Here is a 23,456-nt window from a genome sequence, read left to right on the forward strand (position 1 = left end):
ACAGCACAGCAGGTCAGGCAGCATCTAGGGAACAGAAGATTCGACGTTTCGGGCACATGCCCTTCTTCAGGACTGAGCAGAGAGTGTTTCCTCCAAGTCCCTCCTCCCTACCTTTTATCTTCTCCTGCTGAACACTCTCTGCTCATTCCTGAAGAAGGGCATGTGCCCGAAACGTCGAATCTTCTGTTCCCTAGATGCTGCCTGACCTGCTGTGCTGTTCCAGCAATAAAGTTTCAGCTACCCTTTGAACTAGCCTTCCATGTGGGACCTTGTCAAAGGCCTTACTCTTGTCCATGTAAACCACATCAACCACATTTTCAAAAATTAGTCAGACAAGATCTCCCTCTAACAACTCCGTGCTGATTATCAATGATCAATTCCTGCCTTCCAGGTATCAATTAATCCTGTCCTTCAGAAGTTTTTTTCCAAGTCCTGGGCAACTTTTCTTTCAAATTGACCTCATATTACTTCTTCTATCATCAGATTTTTTGTCAGGAAGAATATGGTGAAATTATTCATGAAATGTTATAAAAGGTTTATCCTGCAAAAGATTCATCAACTACCGAAGATGATTATTACCTCAATCTCTCTTAACACACAGCATCCAGTCACATCTCTCATATTTCAGCCATTGAAGAAGCATTACCTTAGACGGTAAAAATTCATGTGATGCATTGAATCAAAGGGAAGCACAATAGTAAAAAAAACACTGAATACAAACATAATCTTCATACAACTTATATTGTGCATGTATACATTATTGCCAGAATATTTGGAAATAGCTTCATTCAAAATGAATGGGATTATATTATTTGAGATGTTTCAAGCAGCTAACATAGTTGATGGTCATAAAGGTAGTGACCAGAGGTGGTGGTGAAATGAAGATCCTCTGTATCAAAGTGGCGCAGAAGTATTTTGCAACTGGCAATGAAGTGCCTTCCATATCCTCTGCAAGCTGTTGGTCTCTCGGTTGCCCGTGAGTCCTCGGAAACCTTTGTGGTAAGGTTGTGTTGCGAGGTTAACATTTTAGTAAAGGTAACACATTAGCACATTTGTAAAGCTCCAGCTGGACTCTTTTGAAGAGTCACACCTTCACTCATCAATTCAGCTTATGAACTTGAAATGCACTTTTAAATTCTAGTTATGTTTTCCATGATAAATATGTCTGAGAGGAAAATATTGTTCATCATTATACTGACCAGTAATGTGCTGAAAAACCAGAGACATCTTTTACCACTGTGATTGATGCTTATGACTTTCCAGACATCATCAAGAAACCTGACTTTCTCGGTTGAAGAATTTTCACAGCACGTGATATCTTAAAATGAAGTTATTCAGACTGCTACCAAAAAGCATTTTCATCATGCAATGGTCACAAATTAATCGAAGAAAGATGCATGATTACATTTATGCATTCTATCACTTCTTACATCTTGGAGATTCCTGCCAATCAATAAAACCATGGTGGCCACTCATACTGCTGCTGGATGACCATGTGAAGGTAGATCAACTCTCCCACTTAAGCGAATAAATTTATTGTGATGAACAGTCTCCACAATCAGTTAACTGGGACTTCGCTCAATACTTTCTGGCATGGATGATGGCGAGTAAGGCATCTGTGCTGCCTTACCAGGCTAGCCTTCCAATTTTGCGTCTCTTCACCCTCAAGAAACACAAAAATGTAGAATATTCATGAAAGGAAGCATGCTGTGATTTACTTAGAAAGCAGTGGTCTGGGAGGTCCACTGCAGAAAACATAAGGATAGATGATAAAGCACCTGTCAACATTGAGAAAAATATTTTTTAAAAATCAAAATTCACCTAGAAATTTGCTGTCGGTGAAACTTCTTAAATTATTTTGCCTGCAACTTAACTTACAACTTTTCTTTGCCACCTAACAATCTTTTGTTTTGGTATAATTTAATAGCCAGGACACAGGAGGTTGTTATGAAGGAAAGTTTCAAGTCAGATTTTTCTGCCACATGTCATCAACTTAATAGTGCCTAATTTAAAAGTTTTTTGTCTCATCTATTTCATGGCAGAGTCTTTTAACATTAATCAGAAGTGATTCTAGAAAACAAAAACTACACAAAGATATGTAATCACCATCCTTTTCCTGCCTTTTCTTTTTGTAGGTGCCTGGAGGGACTAAACACTTCTCCACAGGGAGGCTGAAGATGTTCTTCTCAAGTCACTCTTAGATAACTCTTACGGCCTTCACACAAAACCATTGGTGGTCTTCAAACAACGCCAGCCTATCTTTTCAGGTAAGGGAAATACAATAGTTTAGCATCAATTAAACAAAGACAACTTTGCTAGCTGAGGCATATACACAAGACAAAAGACATTTGCATCCTCATGGATATGTGAAACAGCTGGCTATCCTTGACACAAGAGCAGCAGGGAACCCAAATTTCTAATTTAATTTCAATTTCTAATTCTTCTACTTTGAGAAGAAGCATAAAAACCCTACTTATAAATCACAAGTGAGGAAATTCTGGCTGATGAGTGATGCACAATGCAACACCAGCTGTGGTCAGCAGTTTGCCACCATGACATGTGGTTTCAGAAGCTCCAAGCAGATGCTCCCTGCTTCATCCCACATTACTGGCAAGGGATAATTTCATGTGTGACAGATTTCCCCTTTCCAGAATTGGCATCTTGAGCCATTAGAAGAAATACAGATGATTTCATCTGACCTCAACAAAATTCTGAGGCTGCAACCCATCATCTCTCACAGAGGAAAAGATTTCCATCAAACCAACCAGAAATTAGAAACATAAACCTTAATTCCGCCAGGCAGACCCCAGACCATTTAATTTCAAGTGCATACACCTGACTGGACAAGAATGTGCCTACATTAATGGATTCCAATCATTTAAATTGGTTTGACAAATCCTGGGCACATGCCTTGCAGAAATAACAGCATAAATCCTCCTGCTCCTACCTGCCCACAGCAGCAGTAATAACCAGCATCAAAAATCAGCAGTCAGAAATCCTCAAGATAAAACATGGTGTTGAATAATTGTGAAAAACGGATATTACCTGTTCATGGCTTCACCATCTTATGCCTACTCCTTTTCAGATCTTCTGCCAATGAACAATGTCTAAGCCAATTATCCTGCACTTAGCTGCAATTCAGTATCAATGCAATGTACTAACAACAAAATGAGGGAACATCCATCATTATGGCCCTCAGACCACCAACATAAATAATCCAGGCTTATAACTGTATCAGGTTTAAATATTTTGCCCTCGGGAGAAAGTTTAACTGTTGGGCGAAGTTCACAGCACAGAATCAGATAAGTTAATTGTTTAAGTAAACTACAGAAAGTCTGCAGTAGTGAGTAGAGAGAAATCTTTCTTAATTATATGTTTTGGGAGATATGTCTCTTGATTAAACTTAAAATATCAGCCATAATTATTAATTTAACCTGGGGTAGTGTTTGTAGAGGAATAAGATGGTGATATTTTCTGGATCTGTAGATTGTGAAGGAGCAAAAATGGCCTTTAGGAGAGTGATAAGCGCTTCTTGTCAGATGTGCAAGTTTAAAGAGAGTTTAAGGGTTATTGTGGAATATATGTGCCATAAATGCTGTTGATTGTGAATCTTATCAAATCGAGTGGATCGGTTGGAGAGACAGTTAGAAGCAATGAGAAATTTGCTACAGCAACAGTATGTGATGGATGGCAGTTATAGGAAGGGGATAAGTCTCAGATACAGTCACATAGATGGATCAACTCCAGGAAAGGTAAGAGAGATAGGCAGCTAATGCAAGTATCTTTTGTGGCTATACCCATTTCAAACAGGTATGCTGTTTTAGAAAATTTAGGGGGGTGATGGGTTCTAAGGGGAGACCAGCACGAACAGCCAAGTTTCTGGTATTGAGACTGGCTCTAATGCAACGAGGGGTATGTCAGGTTCTGAGAGATCAATTGTGTTAGGGGATTCTCTAGTCCGAGGTACAGACATACGTTTCTGTAACCACCAGCGAAAAAAACAGAATGGTGTGTTGCTTCCCTGGTGCCAGGATCAAGAATTTTTCAGAGAGGGTGCAGAATGTTCTCATGGGGGAGAGAGGCTAGCAAGAGGTCATTGTCCACATTGGAATCTATGACATTGGAAAGGGAAAGGTTGAGATTCTGAAGGGAAGATACAGAGAATAAGGCAGGAATTTAAAAAGGAGGTGCTCGAGAATACTAATATCTGGATTACTCCCGGTGCTATGAACTAGTGAGGGCAGGAATAGGAGGATAGAACAGATGAATGCATGGCTGAGGAGCTGGTGTATGGGAGAAGGATTCACATTTTTGGATCATTGGAATCTCTTTTGGGGTAGAAGTGACCTGTACAAGAAGGACGGATTGCACCTAAATTGGAAGGGGACTAATATACTGACAGGGAGATTTGCTAGAGCTGCTCGGGAAGATTACAGCTGGGGGGGTGGGGGGAGGTGGTACCCAGGGAGATAGTGAGGAAAGAGGTCATTCTGAGACTGGTACAGTTGAGAACAGAAGCGAGTCAAACAGTCAGGGCAGGCAGGGACAAGGTTGCACTAATAAATTAAACTGCATTTATTTCAATGCAAGGGCCTAACTGGGAAGGCAGGTGAAATCAGAGCATGGTTAGGAACATTGGACTGGGATATCATAGCAATTACAGAAACATGGCTCAAGGATGGGCAGGACTGGCAGCTTAATCCTGGCAATTGACAGGATACAAATGCTACATGAAGGATAGAAAGGGAGGCAGTGGAGGAGGGGGAGTGGCTTTCTTCATAAGTGATAGCATTACAGCGATGCTGTGGGAGGATATTCCTGGAAATACATCAGGGAAGTTACTTGGGTGGAACTGAGAAATAAGAAAGGGATGATCACCTTATTGAGATTGTACTATAGACCTCCTAATAGTCAGAGGGAAATTGAGAAACAAACTCGTAAGGAGATTTCAGCTATCTAAGAATAATAGGGTGGTTATGGTAGGGGATTTTAACTATTCAAACATAGACTGGGACTTCCATAGTGTTAAGGGATTAAATGGAGAGTAATTTGTTAAGTGTGTCCAAGAAAATTTTCTGATTTAGTATGTGGATGTATCTACGAGAGAAGGTGCAAAACATGACCTTCTATTGGGAACTAAGGCAGGGCAGGTGACTGAGGTGACTGAGGTGTCAGTGGGGGGAGTACTTTGCGGCCAGCAACCATAATTCTATTAGATTTAAAATAGTGATGGAAAAGGATAGAACAGATCTAAAAGTTGAAGTTCTAAATTGGAGAAAAGCCAATTTTGACAGTGTTAGGCAAGAACTTTCAAAAGCTGATTGGGGGCAGATGTTTGCAGGTAAAGGGACGGCTGGAAAATGGGAAGCCTTCAGAAATTAGATAACGAAAATCCAGAGAAAGTATATTCCTGTTAGGGTGAAAGGAAAGGCTGGTAGGTATAGGGAATGACTAAAGAAATTGAGGGTTTTGTTAAGAAAAAGGAAGCATATTAAGATATAGACAGGATAGATCGAGTGAATCCTTAGAAGAGTATAAAAGCAGCAGGAGTATACTTAAGAGGGAAATCAGGAGGGCAAAAAGGGGACATGAGACGGCTTTGGCAAATAGAATTAAGGAGAATCCAAATACATTAAGGACAAAAGGGCAACTAGGGGGAGAATAGGGCCCCTCTAAGATCATCAGTGTGGCCTTTGTGTGGAGCCACAGAAAAGGGGGGAGATACTAAATGAGTATTTTGCATCAGTATTTACAGTGGAAAAGGATATGGAAGATATAGACTGTAGGGAAATAGATGGTGACACCTTGCAAAATGTCCATGTTACAGAGGAGGAAGTGCTGGATGTCTTGGAACACATAAAGGGGGATAAATCTCCAGGATCTGATCAGGTGTACCCGAGAACTCTGTGGGAAGCTAGAGAAGTGTTTGCTGGGCCTCTTGCTGAGATATTTGTATCATCAATAGTCACAGGTGAAGTATCGGAAGACTGGAGGTTGGCTAACGTGGTGCCATTGTTTAAGAAGGGTGGTAAGGACAAGCCAGGGAACTACAGACCAGTGAGCCTGACCTCGGTAGTGGGCAAGTTGCTGGAGGGAATCCTGAGGGACAGGATGTACATGTATTTGAAAAGGCAAGGACTGGATAGTCAACATGGCTTTGTGCATGGGAAATCATGTTTCACAAACTTGATTGAGTTTTTTGAAGAAATAACAAAGAGGATTGATGAAGGCAAAGTGGTAGATGTGATCTATGTGGACTTCAGTAATGCGTTCAACAAGGTTCCCCATGGGAGACTGATTAGCAAGGTTAGATCTCACGGAATACAGGGAGAACTAGCCATTTGGATATAGAACTGGTTCAAAGGTAGAAGACAGAGGGTGGTGGTGGAGGATTGTTTTTCAGACTAGAGGCCTGTGACCAGTAGAGTGCCACAAGGATCAGTGCTGGGTCCTCTACTTTTTGTCATTTACATGAATGATTTGGATGTGAGCATAAGAGGTACAGTTAGTAAGTTTGCATATGATACCAAAATTGGAGGTGTCGTGAACAGTGAAGAGGGATGTCTCAGATTACAACAGGATCTTGATCAGATAGGCCATTGGGCCGGGAAGTGGCAGATGATGTTTAATTCAGATAAATGCGAGGCGCTGCAATTTGAGAAGGCAAATCTTAGCAGGACTTATACATTTAATGGTAAGGTCCTAAGGAACGTTGCTGAAAAAAGAGACCTTGGAGTGCAGGTTCATAGCTCCTTGAAAGTGGAGTTGCAGGTAGATAGGATAGTGAAGAAGGCGTTTGGTATGTTTTCCTTTATTGGTCAGAATATTGAGAATGGGGTTGAGAAACATACGGCCATGATCAAATGGTGGAGCAAACCTGATGGGCTGAATGGCCTAATTCCGCTCTTATATCTTATGGCCTTATAGTCAGATGGAACCAGATCCAGAGAGGATTCATGAATCTTCTACTTTGATTTATATATGAATGAGAATGCTCACATGTTGGAGATGGAACTTCATCTAAAATTAACAAACCTAAAAACATGGAATCCACAAATAATTTTATATTTCAAGGAGACACGTTTGGCAGAGATAGAAATTGAAAGTAAGGATGCAGCACCAACACTGAGGATTCTCTTCAAATAAAGTAAAATACTGCAGATCTGACAGTGTCTCTGGGGAGAAAAACACAGCAAAAGGTTTGATTTGAGAGAGTGAGGTGAGTGAGTATGTGTGAGAGAGAGAGACAAACAGACAGAAAGAGTAAGAGAGAAGCAACGATGTGCTTGACATCATTACTTTTCTCAGGATTAGCAGTTAATAAAATTGCTCTTCATTTCATAAAGAAAACCTTGTCATTGGTCCCTCTTGGTTTTTGATGAAAATATTTCAACTGGGGAAAGAGAGAGACACTAAAATAATCTAAATCTTCGTTGCGCCAACTGGGCAGGTTGAAGAGAGGGAAGCTGAGTACCCCTTCCTCGCCTGCTCATTATACTGTCAACAAAGGCATCTTTCCGGAGACCCAGTGAGGTTCCTGGTCATTCAGGGAAACTACAGATGTGATTCTAGTTGCACCCTAAATTCATAAAACATGTACATAACAACGCAAAGAGTTCTTCATGACTGTTATTGATCTATTAATGGCCTTTGACTCTATCAGCCGTCAAGCCATCCACAGGCTTGGATGTCCAGCAAAATTTGTTACTATCTTGTGACTCCTGCCTAACAGTTTGATAGCAATAATGCACTGCATTGGGTTGGAGACCAAGTTGTGGCCAAATTCTACAATGAGAAATTAAGGTCTGTGCACCTAGCAGTGAAGTTCCAAACATCATCAAACAAAAAAGTGGATAAATTTTAGGGATAAAATTTGTTCCAAAAATATGCTGTTGTCGTACAAAATGCCATGACACAATAAAAAAACAACATTTGCATATTTGAAGAATGAATAAACCAGAAAAATAACCACCTTGCAAATACTGAAAGACAGAGAATTGTATATGTCATACTTTTATTCATCTATTAAAATTTCTGAAGATATATGTACCTTGTTCTTCCATCCCAAAACCTATATTTTGACAAATTTGGAATATTATTTTGCTGCAATACATATATCATTTCTCTTTACATTGTTTTTAGTGTTGGTAATTGAACTTCATCTTCTATTTTCCAGTAAAGTTTTTTGTTGTGGTCTGCAAAATAGGACAGATGGGACCTGCACTGTCAGATTACTGAATTTTTGCAATTCTTAATATTTTCCCTCTGCTTTCTTGTTGTTTTCCTGATTTTTCTGAGTGTTGTGGTATTTGTGTAACTATTTTCTTTAGCTTTATATTTAGTTCATGTTATGAATGGTTGTTTGACAATACAAATGATACTTTTGATCCTTATTTAATCTTGTATTGTACTACATTATACCTCTGACCTTTGGTGAAGGTGGTCAGAAAGCTTTCCCATATTTCAGAATGCTAGTCAAAATCCTGACTTCATTATTCCTTGAAGGAATGAGGTATTTACTGTCTTAAATATCCTTTTGTATAGATTCCATTTACTAACTAGATGACCACCTTAAATTATTTTATATAATATTACAACACATGATATTGTCATGTCTGATTATGCCTGTGCACAACTATTGATACTAGTGAAATTATTGTTACAATGTTTAAAAATGCTTTAACCATGAAATAATTAATGCATAACAAATATATATGTATATATTTGTGATAGGAATGTGTGAAGCCTTACCTTCTGCATTAACTGCTACAGGCTCAAATCTTTCATCAAGTACAACAAGAGAACAGGTAGCATCAAAGCCAATTCCTCGGAGATAGCACAGATTAGCTACTTGAGCTATTCTCTATATGATAAAGGAAAAATATGCAAGAATAAAATTAGTTGTTCGCTTTTATCTTATAACCTTCATTTTTGCATAAACACTGATCAGCTGTTTCCTTTGGTTCCCACCAGCTCTTCATTTGACCTTTCAAGTTTCAGAGTTGGGGAGAAACCATTCACAATGTAAAACTTCTTTACTTGTAATGTTTTCCTCCCTTTTCCTTCATAATTTCTCTTCTTCGTGTATTTGGTAAGCCTGGCCGGGCTTTTCAAGACCAAAATAAAGCAAAGAACTGTGGATGCTGGAAACCTGAAACAAAAACAGAAATTGCTGGAGAAATTCAGCAGGTCTGGCAGCATCTATGGAGAGAAAACAGAGTTAACATTTCAAGTCCAGTGACCCTTCTTCAGAAGAAGTGCCTGAAGAAAGGTCACTGGACTTGAAATGTTAACTCTGCTTTATCTCGTCAGATGCTACTAGAGTTTCTCCAGCAATTTCTGTTTGTGCCCAAGAGACAAAACTGAATTAGAAAGGTGTTAACAGCTATATTTTAATTAAGGAATACGGGGAGCTCTTGACTGGGTGTATATATAAATATCAGGAACAAGTGGCATTGGAGATGGCAGCATGTGAATAGAAATAAAACTGTGACTGGAAAAGTATTTTTGCAGACACTGTCTAGCCAGTATTTAACCTCTGCTATTTAACATTAACAGAGATTTGCTTCAGAAAGATTAGATTAGATTAGATTAGATTCCCTACAGTGTGAAAACAGGCCCTTCGGCCCAACAAGTCCAAACCGACCTTCTGAAGAGTAACCCACCCAAACCCATTTCCCTCTGACTAATGCACCTAACACTATGGGCAATTTAGCATGGCTCATTCACCTGACCTGCACATCTTTGGACTGTGGGAGGAAACCGGAGCACCCAGAGGAAACCCATGTTGACACGGGGAGAATGTGCAAACTCCACACAGACAGTCACCCAAGGCTGGAATCGAACCTGGGACCCTGGTGCTGTGAGGCAGCAGTGTTAAATACTGAGCCACTGTGCCGCCAAGATTACTGAAACTAAAAACAATTTGAATGCACTATATGCAGGCAGAAAGGTTTTCATAAATGCGGTAGTCTCAGAAAGAATTCAGCAAGCCTTAAGACATAAAATATGGCCATTGAAAACCAGTTTCAATTATAAATTAGATATTCTAAATTATAAAAGAAAGCAGTTTAAATAGTGGAGAGGCCTCAGAAATGTTATTGGTGAAGGCAGAAAAACAATAATTGTACAGCATGAGGACCAGACTTTCAGATTGTTGGATATGGAATACCGATTTGCAGATTCTAGAGGAGTTATAGAAAGTAACAAGAAACCAGGTACCTCCCATTACAATATGTTGCAGAACTATGAGGATCAGACTGTCACAATCAACAGCTTGTAGAAGGAAAATAGGTCAGCCCTGATGATCAAAATGAGGCCATCAACTCCTAAAGACAATGACCAAAATTTCTTATGATCTCTGTTACTATTACAACTAGACAAGTCAGGTTCCAGAGTGAAATCTGGCTTGATAGATACTATTCGGCTTTTAAAAGATTAAAGTGGAAGTCTTTCACTGAAATATAGGCAGATGGGCTGTAGATTTTAATAATAAAATGAATTTATTACACAAAGGAAATAAAAATATAACAAACCACACCAAGCTCTCCGAATATAACATAGCTGGAAATATTTCAAAAGACACAGCAAAGTAAAATCCCACCTACTCTCCAATACCATCACTTACTCAAAATCCAGAAAACCTTTCTTACGCTGTTAAATTTGTTGGTTTGACAAAACTGCATCTTCTCAATTCCTGTTCTGTGAGCTAAGAATCCTTCCCCTTGAATATTCAAGGAACTGAGATTTTAGTTCTTCTCTGGTCTGAATAATTTGCAGAGTTCTAACCAGTACTCCTGATGGGAAATTTTCTCAAACTACAACCATTACACTGGGGCAACTTAATACTTTAACTGCTCTGAACAATCTCTTTTTCTGGAGAGACTATACTTGCACCTGATTTTGGTCAGGTCTCCTTTGAACAGAATTGAAAAGCATTTGAACTAATTTCTTTAAAAACTGCTCATCCTAAATTCTGCTAAGCTGATGGCTTAATATGTTTCCTCTCCAGTCATAACTCCCACACCATAAGAAAAATTCTATTAAACTCTAGAAGACATGTATTGGATTAAAATCATGGTTCCAGAAAGATTAACCTATTTAACTCCTTCACACAAAATGAACCAAAACCCATATGTCATTTGTTTAAAGTCCAAATTCTTTAAGAATCTTTTTAACATATAAAAATCATACATCTTTCATCACAGGGTACTATAATCAAATATTTATCAGAAGGGGCTAGTCATTGAAGATAGACGACTATTTTGAGTAACACAGGGAAGGCAACGAGAAAATATAACTGGTTGAATATACAAGACGAAAGACAGCAGGTTAAGCCATGGATTGGGAGCGGGAAGTACAAAAATGCATTTTAAAAAGTTGGTTAAAATCAAATCATGATACTGAGAGCAAACTGTTGAAAGAAATCCTATTAATAGGAAAGGAACATCATTCCAAAAGCAGAGCGAAGGCAAAAAAGAAGACCAGGAATTCCAGCAGGAGCAGATCTGACTGGGAAGTCTGAGTGGCTATAAATTAAACAGAAGGCAAAATCATAAATAAAAGTTAATGAACAGCAAGAATTGTAAGGCTGGAGAGAATCTGGTATATACACAAAGCTGCCAGATCAGGAAAGGCCAGTCCTATCTCATAGCTGAGGGAAAAGAACCCTCAGTAAAGGGCTTAAAATGCTACAGAGATGCTTGTGGCACAAGATATAATGGTAGGTTCACCTTGTGCATGAAAGGCAATTTTGAAGATTTTCTTCGCATTGTTTGCAACAAACACTTGGGAATGTATATCAACTAATATTAAAGCATTGCTGAGGGAGATCAGCTCAAAAGGAAAGTGCTTCTTTACCATTCAAACATAAGGGACACCCTGGAATTAATGTGAATATGGCCGATATGTTGCTTTCAGAAGTTGGTACTTCTAAGTAGTCTGCCTTATTAAAACTGACACAACACCAGTTTATAGTCCAACAGGTTCACTTGAAAGTACAAGCTTTCTGAACTTTGTCCACCTTAATCACCAGCACCTCCACATCATTATTAAAACTGGGCTATCTCTAGTTGAGAGGAAACACTGCTATGTTTTATTGGTACTATGTGGATGAGCTTTCCGGTGTCTTTATACTACACTCTGATGATTATTTGTGGGGAGAGAACAGTGAATTTGAAAACATTGTCATAAATGGATTTAAAACATAATTCAAAAACCATCTTCTTAGGCATCACCAGATCAATCTGATCAGATAACAGGGTGACATGCAAAAATCTCAAAAAGTTGCTACTTATCAAATTATTCCCAGTGGCAAACTTGATCTTTGCTTGTCTCGTACCCCCACCATCCCTAACCCCCATCCCCACCCCTAAAAGTACCAAGCAGATCAAAAATGCCACAGAATTTTCATATGTTGGCACTTGATGTACTCTCCAATTCAGACACACAGTCACTTATAAAGTCAATTAGGTTTTTGACAATCCAAAGGGGACTTATTTTTGCTCAATATCCAATTAAAATAAGAGCCTGAGTCCAAGATGATAGCAGAAAATATTTGCTTTACATGTAAGTTACTGAAATAATAATAAGCCACTGTATGAAATTTTGTATTTACTGCAGCTGCCACTCTACTCTTGGATCTCTTAGAGTAAACAGCTTATTCTTAGTCACAGATTAAATTTCAGGCTGTTGAAAAACAGTTAAATATAATGTAGAAGTACAACATAGAAAAATACAAGGCAGTTACAGAAAATTATTAAACTAAATGACTGTGTCTGCAGCAATTGGCTTTTCCTTTTCCAAGCACAACAGTGATATTTGCCAATGGCTCATCATCCAGTCCATCTAGAACAAATATAATAATGACTCCAATCTTATGCCAGGAAATATTGGTTTTATGGGGAAAACCTTTTGCCAATTATTCACTAAGAGCATGATAGAAATGCTGCATTAGTAATCACAGTTCTCATGCCAAATGGCATAACGACTATGGTTATTGTTGCAATATTTTCATTATTTTTTATAAATGCAGTGAGAGTTGACAGAAAACTACAATGTTACATTTCAGTGGTTTAAACTGTAGTTCTTTGTATTTGGCATAAGTGCCAGTAACGGACAAGGTACAGGATTCCTATGTTACAGAAATATAGTCTGGTCTGTGAATAGTTGTTTTGTTCAATATTGTCACATATATCATCTTATAATTATACCTTTGAAACAGTACAGCACGCTTCCCATATATCAGTAGAAGATTGCTCATAGTAGTCAGGCTGTGGCTTCCAAATTTGGATTGGTTGTTCAGCCTGAACTAGCACTTTGCCATGGTTGTCTACAAGTGCTGCTCGTACACTTGCAGTTCCCACATCGATCCCCATGAAGTATTTCATGTTGGGTCAGTCTGTAAATTAAAGAAAGGACATTTTATTATGAACTGTCCAATGTAGTGTTCCATCCATGAAGTTCATCAATCATTTACTAAGTTTCAAACAAAGAAGATCTTACAGCTCAATCTGTAATAAAGTAATAAAGAGATGACATAGCAATTCTCTCATTTTCTTGTTACTTTTGATTTTTGACTGATCAAAAGGTATTCCAAAAGTCCATATGACGTGCCTTACTTTACAGCAAAATGTCACTTAACATTATTTTAATGTTTCATGTGAACTATTCATGATGTTCTATCGAATAACAGAAACAAATGAACTGAAACGAATGATACTTAGCGGATCACTTGACCGATAAGATAAAACCATAAGTTATAGGAGCAGAATTAAGACACTCGGCCCTTCTCAACCTCATTCTCTTGCCTTTACCCCTAATCCTTGATCCTCTTCTAATCAAGACCCTTTCTACCTCTGTCTTAAAGACAATCAATGACTTGGCCTCCACAGCCTTCCAAGGCAATACGTTCCATGGATTAACCACCCTCTGCCTAAAGAAATTTCCCTTCATCGCAGTTCTAAAGAGCCGTTCCTTCACTCTGAGGGTTATGCCCTCTCTCCTACTCCAGAAATATTGTCTCCACATCCTCTCTATCCAGATATTTCACTATTCTGTAAGTTTCAATGAGATTCCCTTTTATCCTTCGAGTACAGACCAAGAGTCCTCAACCGTTCCTCTTATGACAAGCCCTTCTTGTATTCTAGCCCTCATGAAATGAATGCTAACATTCTGTTTGCCTTCCTAACTGTAAAATGAACCTGCAGGTTAACATTAAAAGCATTCTGAACTTGGAGTCCTAAGTCGCTTTTGTGTTTCTGATTTCAGAAGCCTTTCCCCAAATAGAAAATAGTCTATACCTCTATTCTTCCGACAAAAATGAATAACCACACACTTTCCCACATTGTATTCCATCTGGGACTTCTTTGTCCACTCTCCTAGTCTGTTCAAGTCCTTCTACAGCTTCCTTGCTTCCTTAACACTACCTGCCCTCCAGCTATCTTTATGTCATCTGCAAACTTAGCAACAATGCCCTCAGTTCCTTAGTCCAGATCCTTAATGTGTAACACTGACCCCTGTAGAACTCCTGAAGAAGGGCTTATGCCCGAAACGTCGATTCTCCTGCTCCTTGGATGCTGCCTGACCTGCTGCGCTTTTCCAGCAACACATTTTTCAGCCCTGTAGAACTCCACTAGTCACTGGTTACCATCCTGAAAGGATCCCTTTATCACTACTCTCTGCTTTCTTTCAGTCAGCCAATCCTCAATCCATGTCAATACGTTGACCCTAACACTATGGGCTCTTATGTTATCTAATAGTCTTGTGTGTGGCATTTTGTCAAAGATTTTCTGGAAATCCAAATAAATCATGTCCACTAACTTGTCTGACTTGCTCATTATCTCCCCAAAGAATTCTAATACATTTGTCAGGCATAGCTTCGCCTTGAAGAAGCCATGCTGACTCAGCCTTATTTTACAATGCAATTCCAAGTACTCTGCAATCTCATCCTTAATACTAGACTCTAAAATATTATCAATGATCAAGGTTAAACTAACTGGCTAAGTGTTTCCTGTCTTCTGCCTCCCTCCCTTCTTAAACAGGGGTAATACCTTAATCATTTTCCAGTCCTCCGTCACCTGTCCTGACTCCAATGATTCCTGAAAGATCACCAACAATGCTTCTACAATCTCCTGAGCTATCCCCTTCAAAACTTTGCGGTACAGTCCATCTGGTACAGGTGATTTATTCACCATGAGACCTTTCAGTTTCCCCAGCACCCTCTCCTTAATGATGGTCACTACACTCACCTCTGCCCTGACTGTCTTGAAGTCCTGGTATGTTGCTGATGTGTTCCACTCTGAAAACTGATGACCACTCTTGCTTCTCTTCTACCTTTTGTATATCTAAAGAACTCTTGCAATCTTTTTATATTACTAGCTAGCTTACTCTCATATTTCATCTTCTGACCCCTTATTACTTTTTAAATTCTCCTCTGCTGGCTTTTTTAAAGCTTCCAATTTTTCTGGCTTGCCATGAATCTTCACTACTTTGATTGTTTTTCCTTTGCTTTTATGCTATCCCTGACTTTACTTGTCAGCCATGGTTGCCTTGTCCTCCCCTCAGTATGTTTCTTCTTCTTTGGGATGAATTTCTGTTGCGCTTCCCAAATTACCCTTAGAAACTACTGCTATTGCTGATCCACCCTCTTCCTGATGAAAGGCTCTTGCCCAAAACGTCGATCCTCCCGCTCCTTGGATGCTGCCTGACCTGCTGTGCTTTTCCAGCACCCCACTCTCGACTCTGATCTCCAGCAGCTACAGTCCTCACTTTCCCCTTTCAATCAGCTCAACCTCATATTTTTGCAGTTACCTTTACTCAACTGTACTACCGTTACATCTGATTCCAGCTACTCCATCTCAAAATGCACAGTGAATTCGAATATATTATGGTCATTGCCCCCTCAGGGTTCCTTCATCTTAAGCTCCCTAAACAAGTCTGCCATATTACACATCATCACATCACATCCAGAATTTCCCGTTCCTACGTGGGCTGAACCACAAGCTGCTCCAAAACACTATCTCATTGACATTCCATGAATTCATATTCATGAGGTCCACTACCAATCTCACTTTACAGTCTACCTGTACATTGAAGTCCTTCTCTTGGACTTCACCATGAAATGCACGTGGAACAAGATACAGAAGAGAGAAGCTTTTTCCAAACAAAGGAGGATTCTCAACAGAAAACCTTACCACCCTAGGCATTTCAGAGAAAGTCATGCCCAGAAAAGGCTTGTCATATTCATAACTTTATAAAGTATAAACTATAACTAATGTGGAATCTCTCGGGACTAACACTTCTTTTAAAAATGGATATTAAAATGATTCAAAGGATTGGTCGCATCAAACCTTATCTGTGGATTCACTTTCTTCGCGAGGTCCAGATTAGAGGTGCCACTACCAACCCCCAAAACCAGCGAAAAGTAATTTCTTGACTTAAATTTCTCAAAAGCTCAGGGTAAATATCTATAAAACAAAAGCCCAAGTTATTTCTTTATTTGTTCATGGGATATGGATGTCATTACCTAAGCCAGCTTTTCTTGCCAATACCTAACTGTCCTTGACAAGGTAGTGGTGAGCTGCTCTTTTGTACTACTACAGTCATTGGGTTAATGGGTTTTGAGAAGATTTGTAGCTCAGGTTGAGGTTCTGGATGTCGGTTTGCTCGCTGAACTGGAAGCTTCATTTCATCACCATACTAGGTAACATCATCAGTGAACCTCTGGATGAAGTGCTGGTGGCATGGCCTGCTTTCTATTCATGTGTTTAGGTTTCCTTGGGTTGGTGATGTAATTTCCCATGGTGATGTCACTTCCTGTGGTGACGACATTTATTGTGGTGATGTCATTACCGGTTCTTTTTCTCAGGGGAGTGGTAAATGGGATCCAAATCAATGTGTTTGTTGATAAAGTTCCAGTTGGAATGTCATGCTTCTAGGAATTCTCATGCATGTCTTTGTTTGGCTTATTCTAGGATGGAAGTTTTGTCCCAGTCAAAGTGTCCTTCCTCATCTGTATGTAAAGTTACTAGTGAGAGTGGGTCATGTCTTTTAGTGGCTAGTTGATGTTCATGTAACCTGGTGGCTAATCTTTTGCCTGTTTGTCTAATGTAGTGTTTGTTACAGTTCTTGCAAGGTATTTTGCAAATGACATTAGTTTTGTTTGTTGTCTGTATAGGGTCTTTCAAGCTTATTAACTGCTGTTTTAGTGTGTTGGTGGGTTTGTGGGCTACCATGATGCCAAGGGGTCTGAGTAGTCTGGTAGTCATTTCTGAGATGATGTAGGGGAGAGTGGCTAGGGTTTCTGGACAGGTTTTGTCTGTTTTTTGGTGTTTGTTGCTGAGAAATCTGAGTTCATTGGGTACCCGTTCTTTTTGAATACACTGTACAGGTGATTTTCCTTTGCTCTGCGTAGTTCCTCTGTACTGCAGTGTGTGTTGGCTCATTGAAATATTGTTCTAATGCAGCATTGTTTGTGGGTGTTGGGATGGTTGCTTCTGCAGTTCAGTATTTGGTCTGCATGTGTTGTTTTTCTGCAGACGCTGGTTTGAAGTTTTGCGTTGGCTGTTTGCTCTACTGCGACATCTAGGAATGGCAGTTTGTTGTTGTTTTCCTCCTCTTCAGTGCATTTTATGCCAGTAAGGGATGCTCTTGAAGGTTTTCTCTAATTTGTTTCGTTTAGTGATGATGAAGGTGTCATCCACATAGCAGATCCAAAGTTTGGGTTGGATAGTTGGCAGAGCTATTTGTTTGAATCTCTGCATTATTGCCTCTGCTAAGAACCCTGATATCAGAGATCCCACGGCTGTTCGTTGATTTGTCTGTAGGTTTTGTTGTTGAAGGTGAAGTGTGTGGTAAGGCATAGGTCCACTGGTTTTATAATATTATCTTTGCTGATGAAGTTGGTGGTGTTTGGTGTATGTGTCTTTTGGTTCTTCTAATCATGTAGTCAGTGTTTCCTTGGTCAGGTTGATGTTGATGGATCTGAACAGGGCTGTTATGTCAAAGGAGACATTATTTCATCCTCTACTATCTTGATGTCTTTGATGGTCTTCAGGAATTCTTGGGTCGAGTAGATGGAGTGGCATGAGTCTTCTACTAAGTCTTTAGTTTATTACTTAAGTTTTAGTCTTTGGTGTAGCACCTGAACCAATCTGTAAGTTGCTGTTCTAGGTAGCAAGACTATGGGTCTGAGGAGGGCTCCTGGTTTGTGAATTTTGGGTAATCCGTAGAAGCATGGTGTGTTGGATCCATCTGGTTTCATTTTCTGGAAGTCGGTCTTATTTATTTCTCCAGATTTCTGAAGTGTTTTTGACTAAGGCTGTGATTTGGTTCTCCAGTTGTGGAGTCGGGTCTATCGCCACTTGTTGGTAAGTGTTGGTATCTGCAAGTAGTGCGTTGGCTTTCTCAATGTAGTTTACCAGCAACACACTAAATCAGCAGCTAATGAATTTGAAAGACTCTGCAGGCAACTGATGTCATTTACAAAATACCTTGCAAGAATAGTACATTGGACTAACAGGCAGAAACCTAGCCACCAGGGTACATGAACATCAACTAGCCACAAAAAGACATGATCCACTCTCACTAGTAACTTGACATACAGATGAGGAAGGACACCATTTCGACTGGGACAACACATCCATCCTCGGACAAGCCAAACAGAGACATGCATGAGGATTCCTAGAAGCGGGGCATTCCAACCGGAAGTTGAAACTTTATTGCTGGAACAGCACAGCAGGTCAGGCAGCATCCAGGAACAGGAGATTCGACGTTTCGGGCACAGGCCCTTCTTCAGGACTCTATCAACAAACACATTGATTTGGATCCCATTTACCACCCCCTGAGAAAAGGAACCAGAAATGATGTAATCACAGGAAATAACATCACCAACCCAAGGAAACCTAAACACATAAATAGAAAGCGGGCCATGCCACCAGCGCTCCATCCAGAGGCTCACTGATGATGTTGCCTAGTATGGTAACAAAACATCTGACAACGAACCTTCCAGCTCAACGAGCAAACCTACATCCAGTCCTTGAGTTGTAGGTACACCAACAGTCCTTTTAGGAACAGAGACAAAACAGAAATTGCTGGAAAATCTCAGCAGGTCTGGCAGCACCTGTGGAGAGAAATCAGAGTTAGTGTTTTGGATCCAATGATATCTCTTCTTTGTTTATGATTTTCAGCATTCACAGTTCTTTTTTTTAGGAACAGTTCAAGGATTTTGATCCAACAACAGTGAAGAAACTGATAATACAGTTCCAAGTCAGGAAGATGTGAATTTGAAGATTCCGATGAGTCTGTTGCCCTTTCCGTCTAAATAGTTAGAAGTCACTTATTTGGAAGACGCTGCTGAAGAAGTAACTTAACCAACTTAGCCAAACATTTGGAAAAGTGGAAAAAGGGATTTATGGAATCAGATAATACGGAGCGGCCATACTGGTTTCTGGTTAATCTTTTAAGTACTATCTGCAGAGAAATACAGCAGCATGAGAAATGGAAGCACACACATGCTTTAATAATTGGAAACTGTTCCATCATAAGGTCTCCAAGCCTGCTGCTCTTTTGAGTTCACTCCCACAGCAACCAACCATCTTGGGACGAGATAAATGATTAACTTCATGACCTGCAGAAAGTCTATCACTTGAACAAAATTATGTAATGACTTGGGTATACAAATTTGCAGTTTGAATTCATCTATCTGTCTTTTTTCTCAGCCCGTAGCTTGTGCTTTCCAAGGTAAGTCAATTACATGAATTATTAACTATTCCTTTTGCCTACAACTTGTAACATTGCACTATTTTCATTGTGTTAGATTATTAACTGAAATACAGTCATAGAGATGTACAGCATGGAAACAGCATTCAGTCCAACTCATCCATGCCGACCAGCTGTCCCAATCCAATCTTGTCCCACCTGCCAGCACCCGGCCCATATCCCTCCAAATCCTTCCTATTCATATACCCATCCAGATGCCTTTCAAATGTTGCAACTGTACTAGCTGAAAGGCAAACGTTCTCTGATCTGAGTTGGAATCCCCATTTCCAACCTATATCAGACAAAATGTTACCTATTTGCCTCCTGACAGTTTTTAATGAAAGATCTGTCCCAACTCAGGCACTGCAGCCATCCTGTCAGAGCCCAGTGTAGAAGCATCATTGAAGACCACCTTTTCAAAGCAGTCCTTACCATACCCAAATAAATAAACAAAATTTAAAGGTCCTAAAATCTCTATGACTAGCTGCTAGAAGAAAATCAAATAAATATATAAGGAAGGGGGTATGGTGACAGGGGATGAGGGGGTTGGGTGGCACATTGTTGAGGGGTAAGGTAGCACGTGAGTGAAGTGCTAGAGTAATCTGGGGACTGGGGTTTTCAGCAGGGGGGTCAGGTGTCTGGTGCGGGGTGGAACAAATGAATGTAGAGAATGGGGCAGGGTGCTGTGTGTCTGGAAATGGGGTGGGATCGATGGTGGATGGTGGACAGAATGGAGATTCTCATGACTACAGATCAGAAAGTAAAATCACCTCCTTGATGTATCAAGCTTTATTAAAAGATTTTCTTTCAAAAGGGACATACAGCCAAAAGTTGACTGCATATGTATATTCAGTGGCCATCTGGAGAGTCAGACTCTGGAAGGTCACATGTGGTAAGATGTTAAAGGCATTTCAAATGGAGCAAATGCACTTGTAAAACTGAGTTTGTAATCCCACAGGCATATTTCAAACTGTGAACATGTGAACATAGACAGTAGTCTGAGTGAGAGACATGTTTGTGCATTTCCCTTTTTTCAGAATGCACATGGACAGGGATCAAAAGTGAACTTCAAACCTGGTCTGTGCATAGTGGCCTGATGTCCCAGTGTGTGACTAGTGTGCAGTGAGGCTCACAACACTGCATCAGACATTTAGACACCTCTGACTGCAGATAAAGTTAAGAACAAAGCTTATCCTTATACTGAGTGCTGCCAATAAAGTAAATATTGAAAGGAATCAGGACAAAGGCATTTAAATTAGCCTAAAAGCCAAGAATCTCATTTGTCCCTTCGACAAGAAATGTCAATGCTATCTGCAACACCCACTGCAAAAGCCACAATGTTTAACTATCTGCTCTTCATGAACAATTCAGAGACTGATCCATATCTTGTTATTTGGCCTTTTATCCTTTTAGGGCACACCTCTTATTTCTAATGTTTCTGTGTGTGTGTTGTGTTTATTACATTTTTTTGTGTTCAGTAATTAATAAACTCATCTTTTGTTTGTTCAGGAAAGTCTGCTTATGTTAAACATAACTTCATTTGGGGCTCAGAGAAAGATGTCCACAAGGGAAAGGATCCTTGCTGTGACTAACTGAAGCTGAGAGCGTGGGGGATGTGGGTGGTGGTGGTGGGGGGCGGGGTTGCACTTAGGAGCTGCAGCAATAACCTAGGAACTGATCATAACAGGATTAGTTTATGTGACTGAGGAGTCTAGACAGGAGTTTGAGGGAGGCACTTTTATAGTCACCCAGGAAATTGACCAGGTTTTAATCCTCCAACCTTTCTATGTAACTATCTAGGTGAGTGAGTCAGAATCCTCCCAAGTCTCTAGCTGTAACTATAATTTGGAGCCTGTTTTGGAGGATACCAGACTGTTTAAATGTCCGACGGATGATTGCCATGTTGTCACTGCACTGGAACGTCTGGGATGCTCCTGACATTGATCTGTCAGGGTTCATCCAGTCTCGGACTATCCAAAACAAAACTGGATCAAAAGACTTGTAGGACTTATGGAAAAAAAAAATCAGGGGAGTAGGACTACATTGCTCACACAAAAACCCAGAATGGACACAATGGACTGATTAGAAGAAAGTGAGGACTGCAGATGCTGGAAAGCCAGAGTCAAAAAGAGTGGCTCTGGAAAACGCACAGCCAGTCAGGCAGCATCTGAGGAGGAGAATCAACACTTCAGGCAATTCCTGTGCTTTTTCCAGCACCATACTTTTCAATAATGGACTGATTAGCCTACTTTGTACTGTAACCATTTTGATTGTGGAAAGGACACAACAGATTGGCAATGGTGGAAGTGGAAGTACTGATGAAAGATAATATGTTAATGCACAGTATTACCTCTGCCACTCCCTGGCATTTAACCTCAGCCATACTACTCATCTACTGGATAGCAGGATATAAGGCAATTTTGAGTTCCTGAAAGCCCATTTGACTACTGGTGTCCACAGCCATGATGGCAGCAGTCTGAGTCAGCATGGCACCAAGCTGGGTTCATACCATCGTCTGAAAGTTAACTGCAGTACTCAGAAATTAGGTGCTTCCTGTATTTGTTGTAATAGAAGCTGAGACATTAACTAACAGACCCTGTCTCATGGCTGAGTCTACTTCAATTCCAACAGGGAAACCATAAACCAAAATACCTAAATTTATCAAACAACTCCCAAGTGAAAAATATTACCAAAAATATACCACTCTTTTTAACGTAACTTGGAATCAATGCCAATTAAACATGAATTAACAGATATATGATACTTCAAATTAAAAGGTAAATTATACTTTAGTCAATGAAGATACATGTTACACACTATTCAGCGTGCATGGCACTATGGAGCTATATCGTTCCACAATATGCTATTCTTAATTTACATAATGTGGGCCAGGTGTCCTAGCGCACAACTTCTTTAATTTTATTATGGATACAATTATCATTTCTATGAGCCCTCTCTCCCTTTTCTCATAACAGTCCTGAGGTATTGCTTTCCAGAGTTAATTTTCAATTGACCCACCAAGTTCACAGTTCGGCTAGAGTCATACAGCATGGAAACAGACCTTTCAGTCTAACTAGTCCATGCTGAACATAATCCCAATTAAACTCGTCCTACATGCCTGGGTCCCTCTGTTCTACAACACTGCCCAAGGCTCAACCACTGATTGTATAAGCCCTACCGTCATTTGTTGTACGAAAATGCAATACCTCGCATTTACCTAGATTGAATTCCATCTGTCATTTTTTAGCCCATTGACGCATTTGATCAAGATCACTTTGTAATCATAGAAAACCTTCTTCACTGTCTACTATACCACCAATTTTGGTGTCGTCCACAAACTAACTAACCATACCTTCTATATTCTCATCCAAATCACTTATTTAGATGACAAATAAAAGAGGACATTGTCAAAAGCTTTATTAAAGTCCAAGTAAACAATGTCTAACATTTTGCCCTCATCAATCTTTTTGGTAACTTCCTCAAAAAACTCAATCAAGTTTGTGAGACACAATTTTCCTCACACAAAACCATGCTGACTATCCCTAATATATTTTTGCCTCTCTAAATATCCATAAATCTTCTCTTTTATAATCACCTCCAACAATTTACCCACTATTGAAGTCAGACTCACAAATCTAAAGTTCCCTGTTTCTTCTTACAATCTTTCTTAAACAAAGGTATAACATTAGCTCGAGTCA

General features: G+C 39.7%; 1 protein-coding gene across 2 annotated transcripts in view; it reads right to left on the minus strand.

Annotated features, from left to right (window-relative positions):
- Positions 1-23,456, minus strand: part of fggy (FGGY carbohydrate kinase domain containing) — a 372,017-nt gene that overhangs the window by 307,984 nt on the left and 40,577 nt on the right. For both annotated transcript variants that reach the window (XM_043699282.1, XM_043699283.1), the window contains exons 2-4: positions 16,350-16,466; positions 13,212-13,399; positions 8,752-8,863 (exon numbers count right to left, since the gene is read on the minus strand). In XM_043699282.1, the coding sequence (XP_043555217.1) occupies positions 8,752-8,863; positions 13,212-13,388 (289 nt within the window). In that variant the 5' untranslated portion in view covers positions 13,389-13,399; positions 16,350-16,466. The remainder of the gene's footprint in view (positions 1-8,751; positions 8,864-13,211; positions 13,400-16,349; positions 16,467-23,456) is intronic.

Source organism: Chiloscyllium plagiosum, chromosome 11 (assembly GCF_004010195.1).
Source record: "Chiloscyllium plagiosum isolate BGI_BamShark_2017 chromosome 11, ASM401019v2, whole genome shotgun sequence".
Lineage (NCBI taxonomy): Eukaryota > Metazoa > Chordata > Chondrichthyes > Orectolobiformes > Hemiscylliidae > Chiloscyllium > Chiloscyllium plagiosum.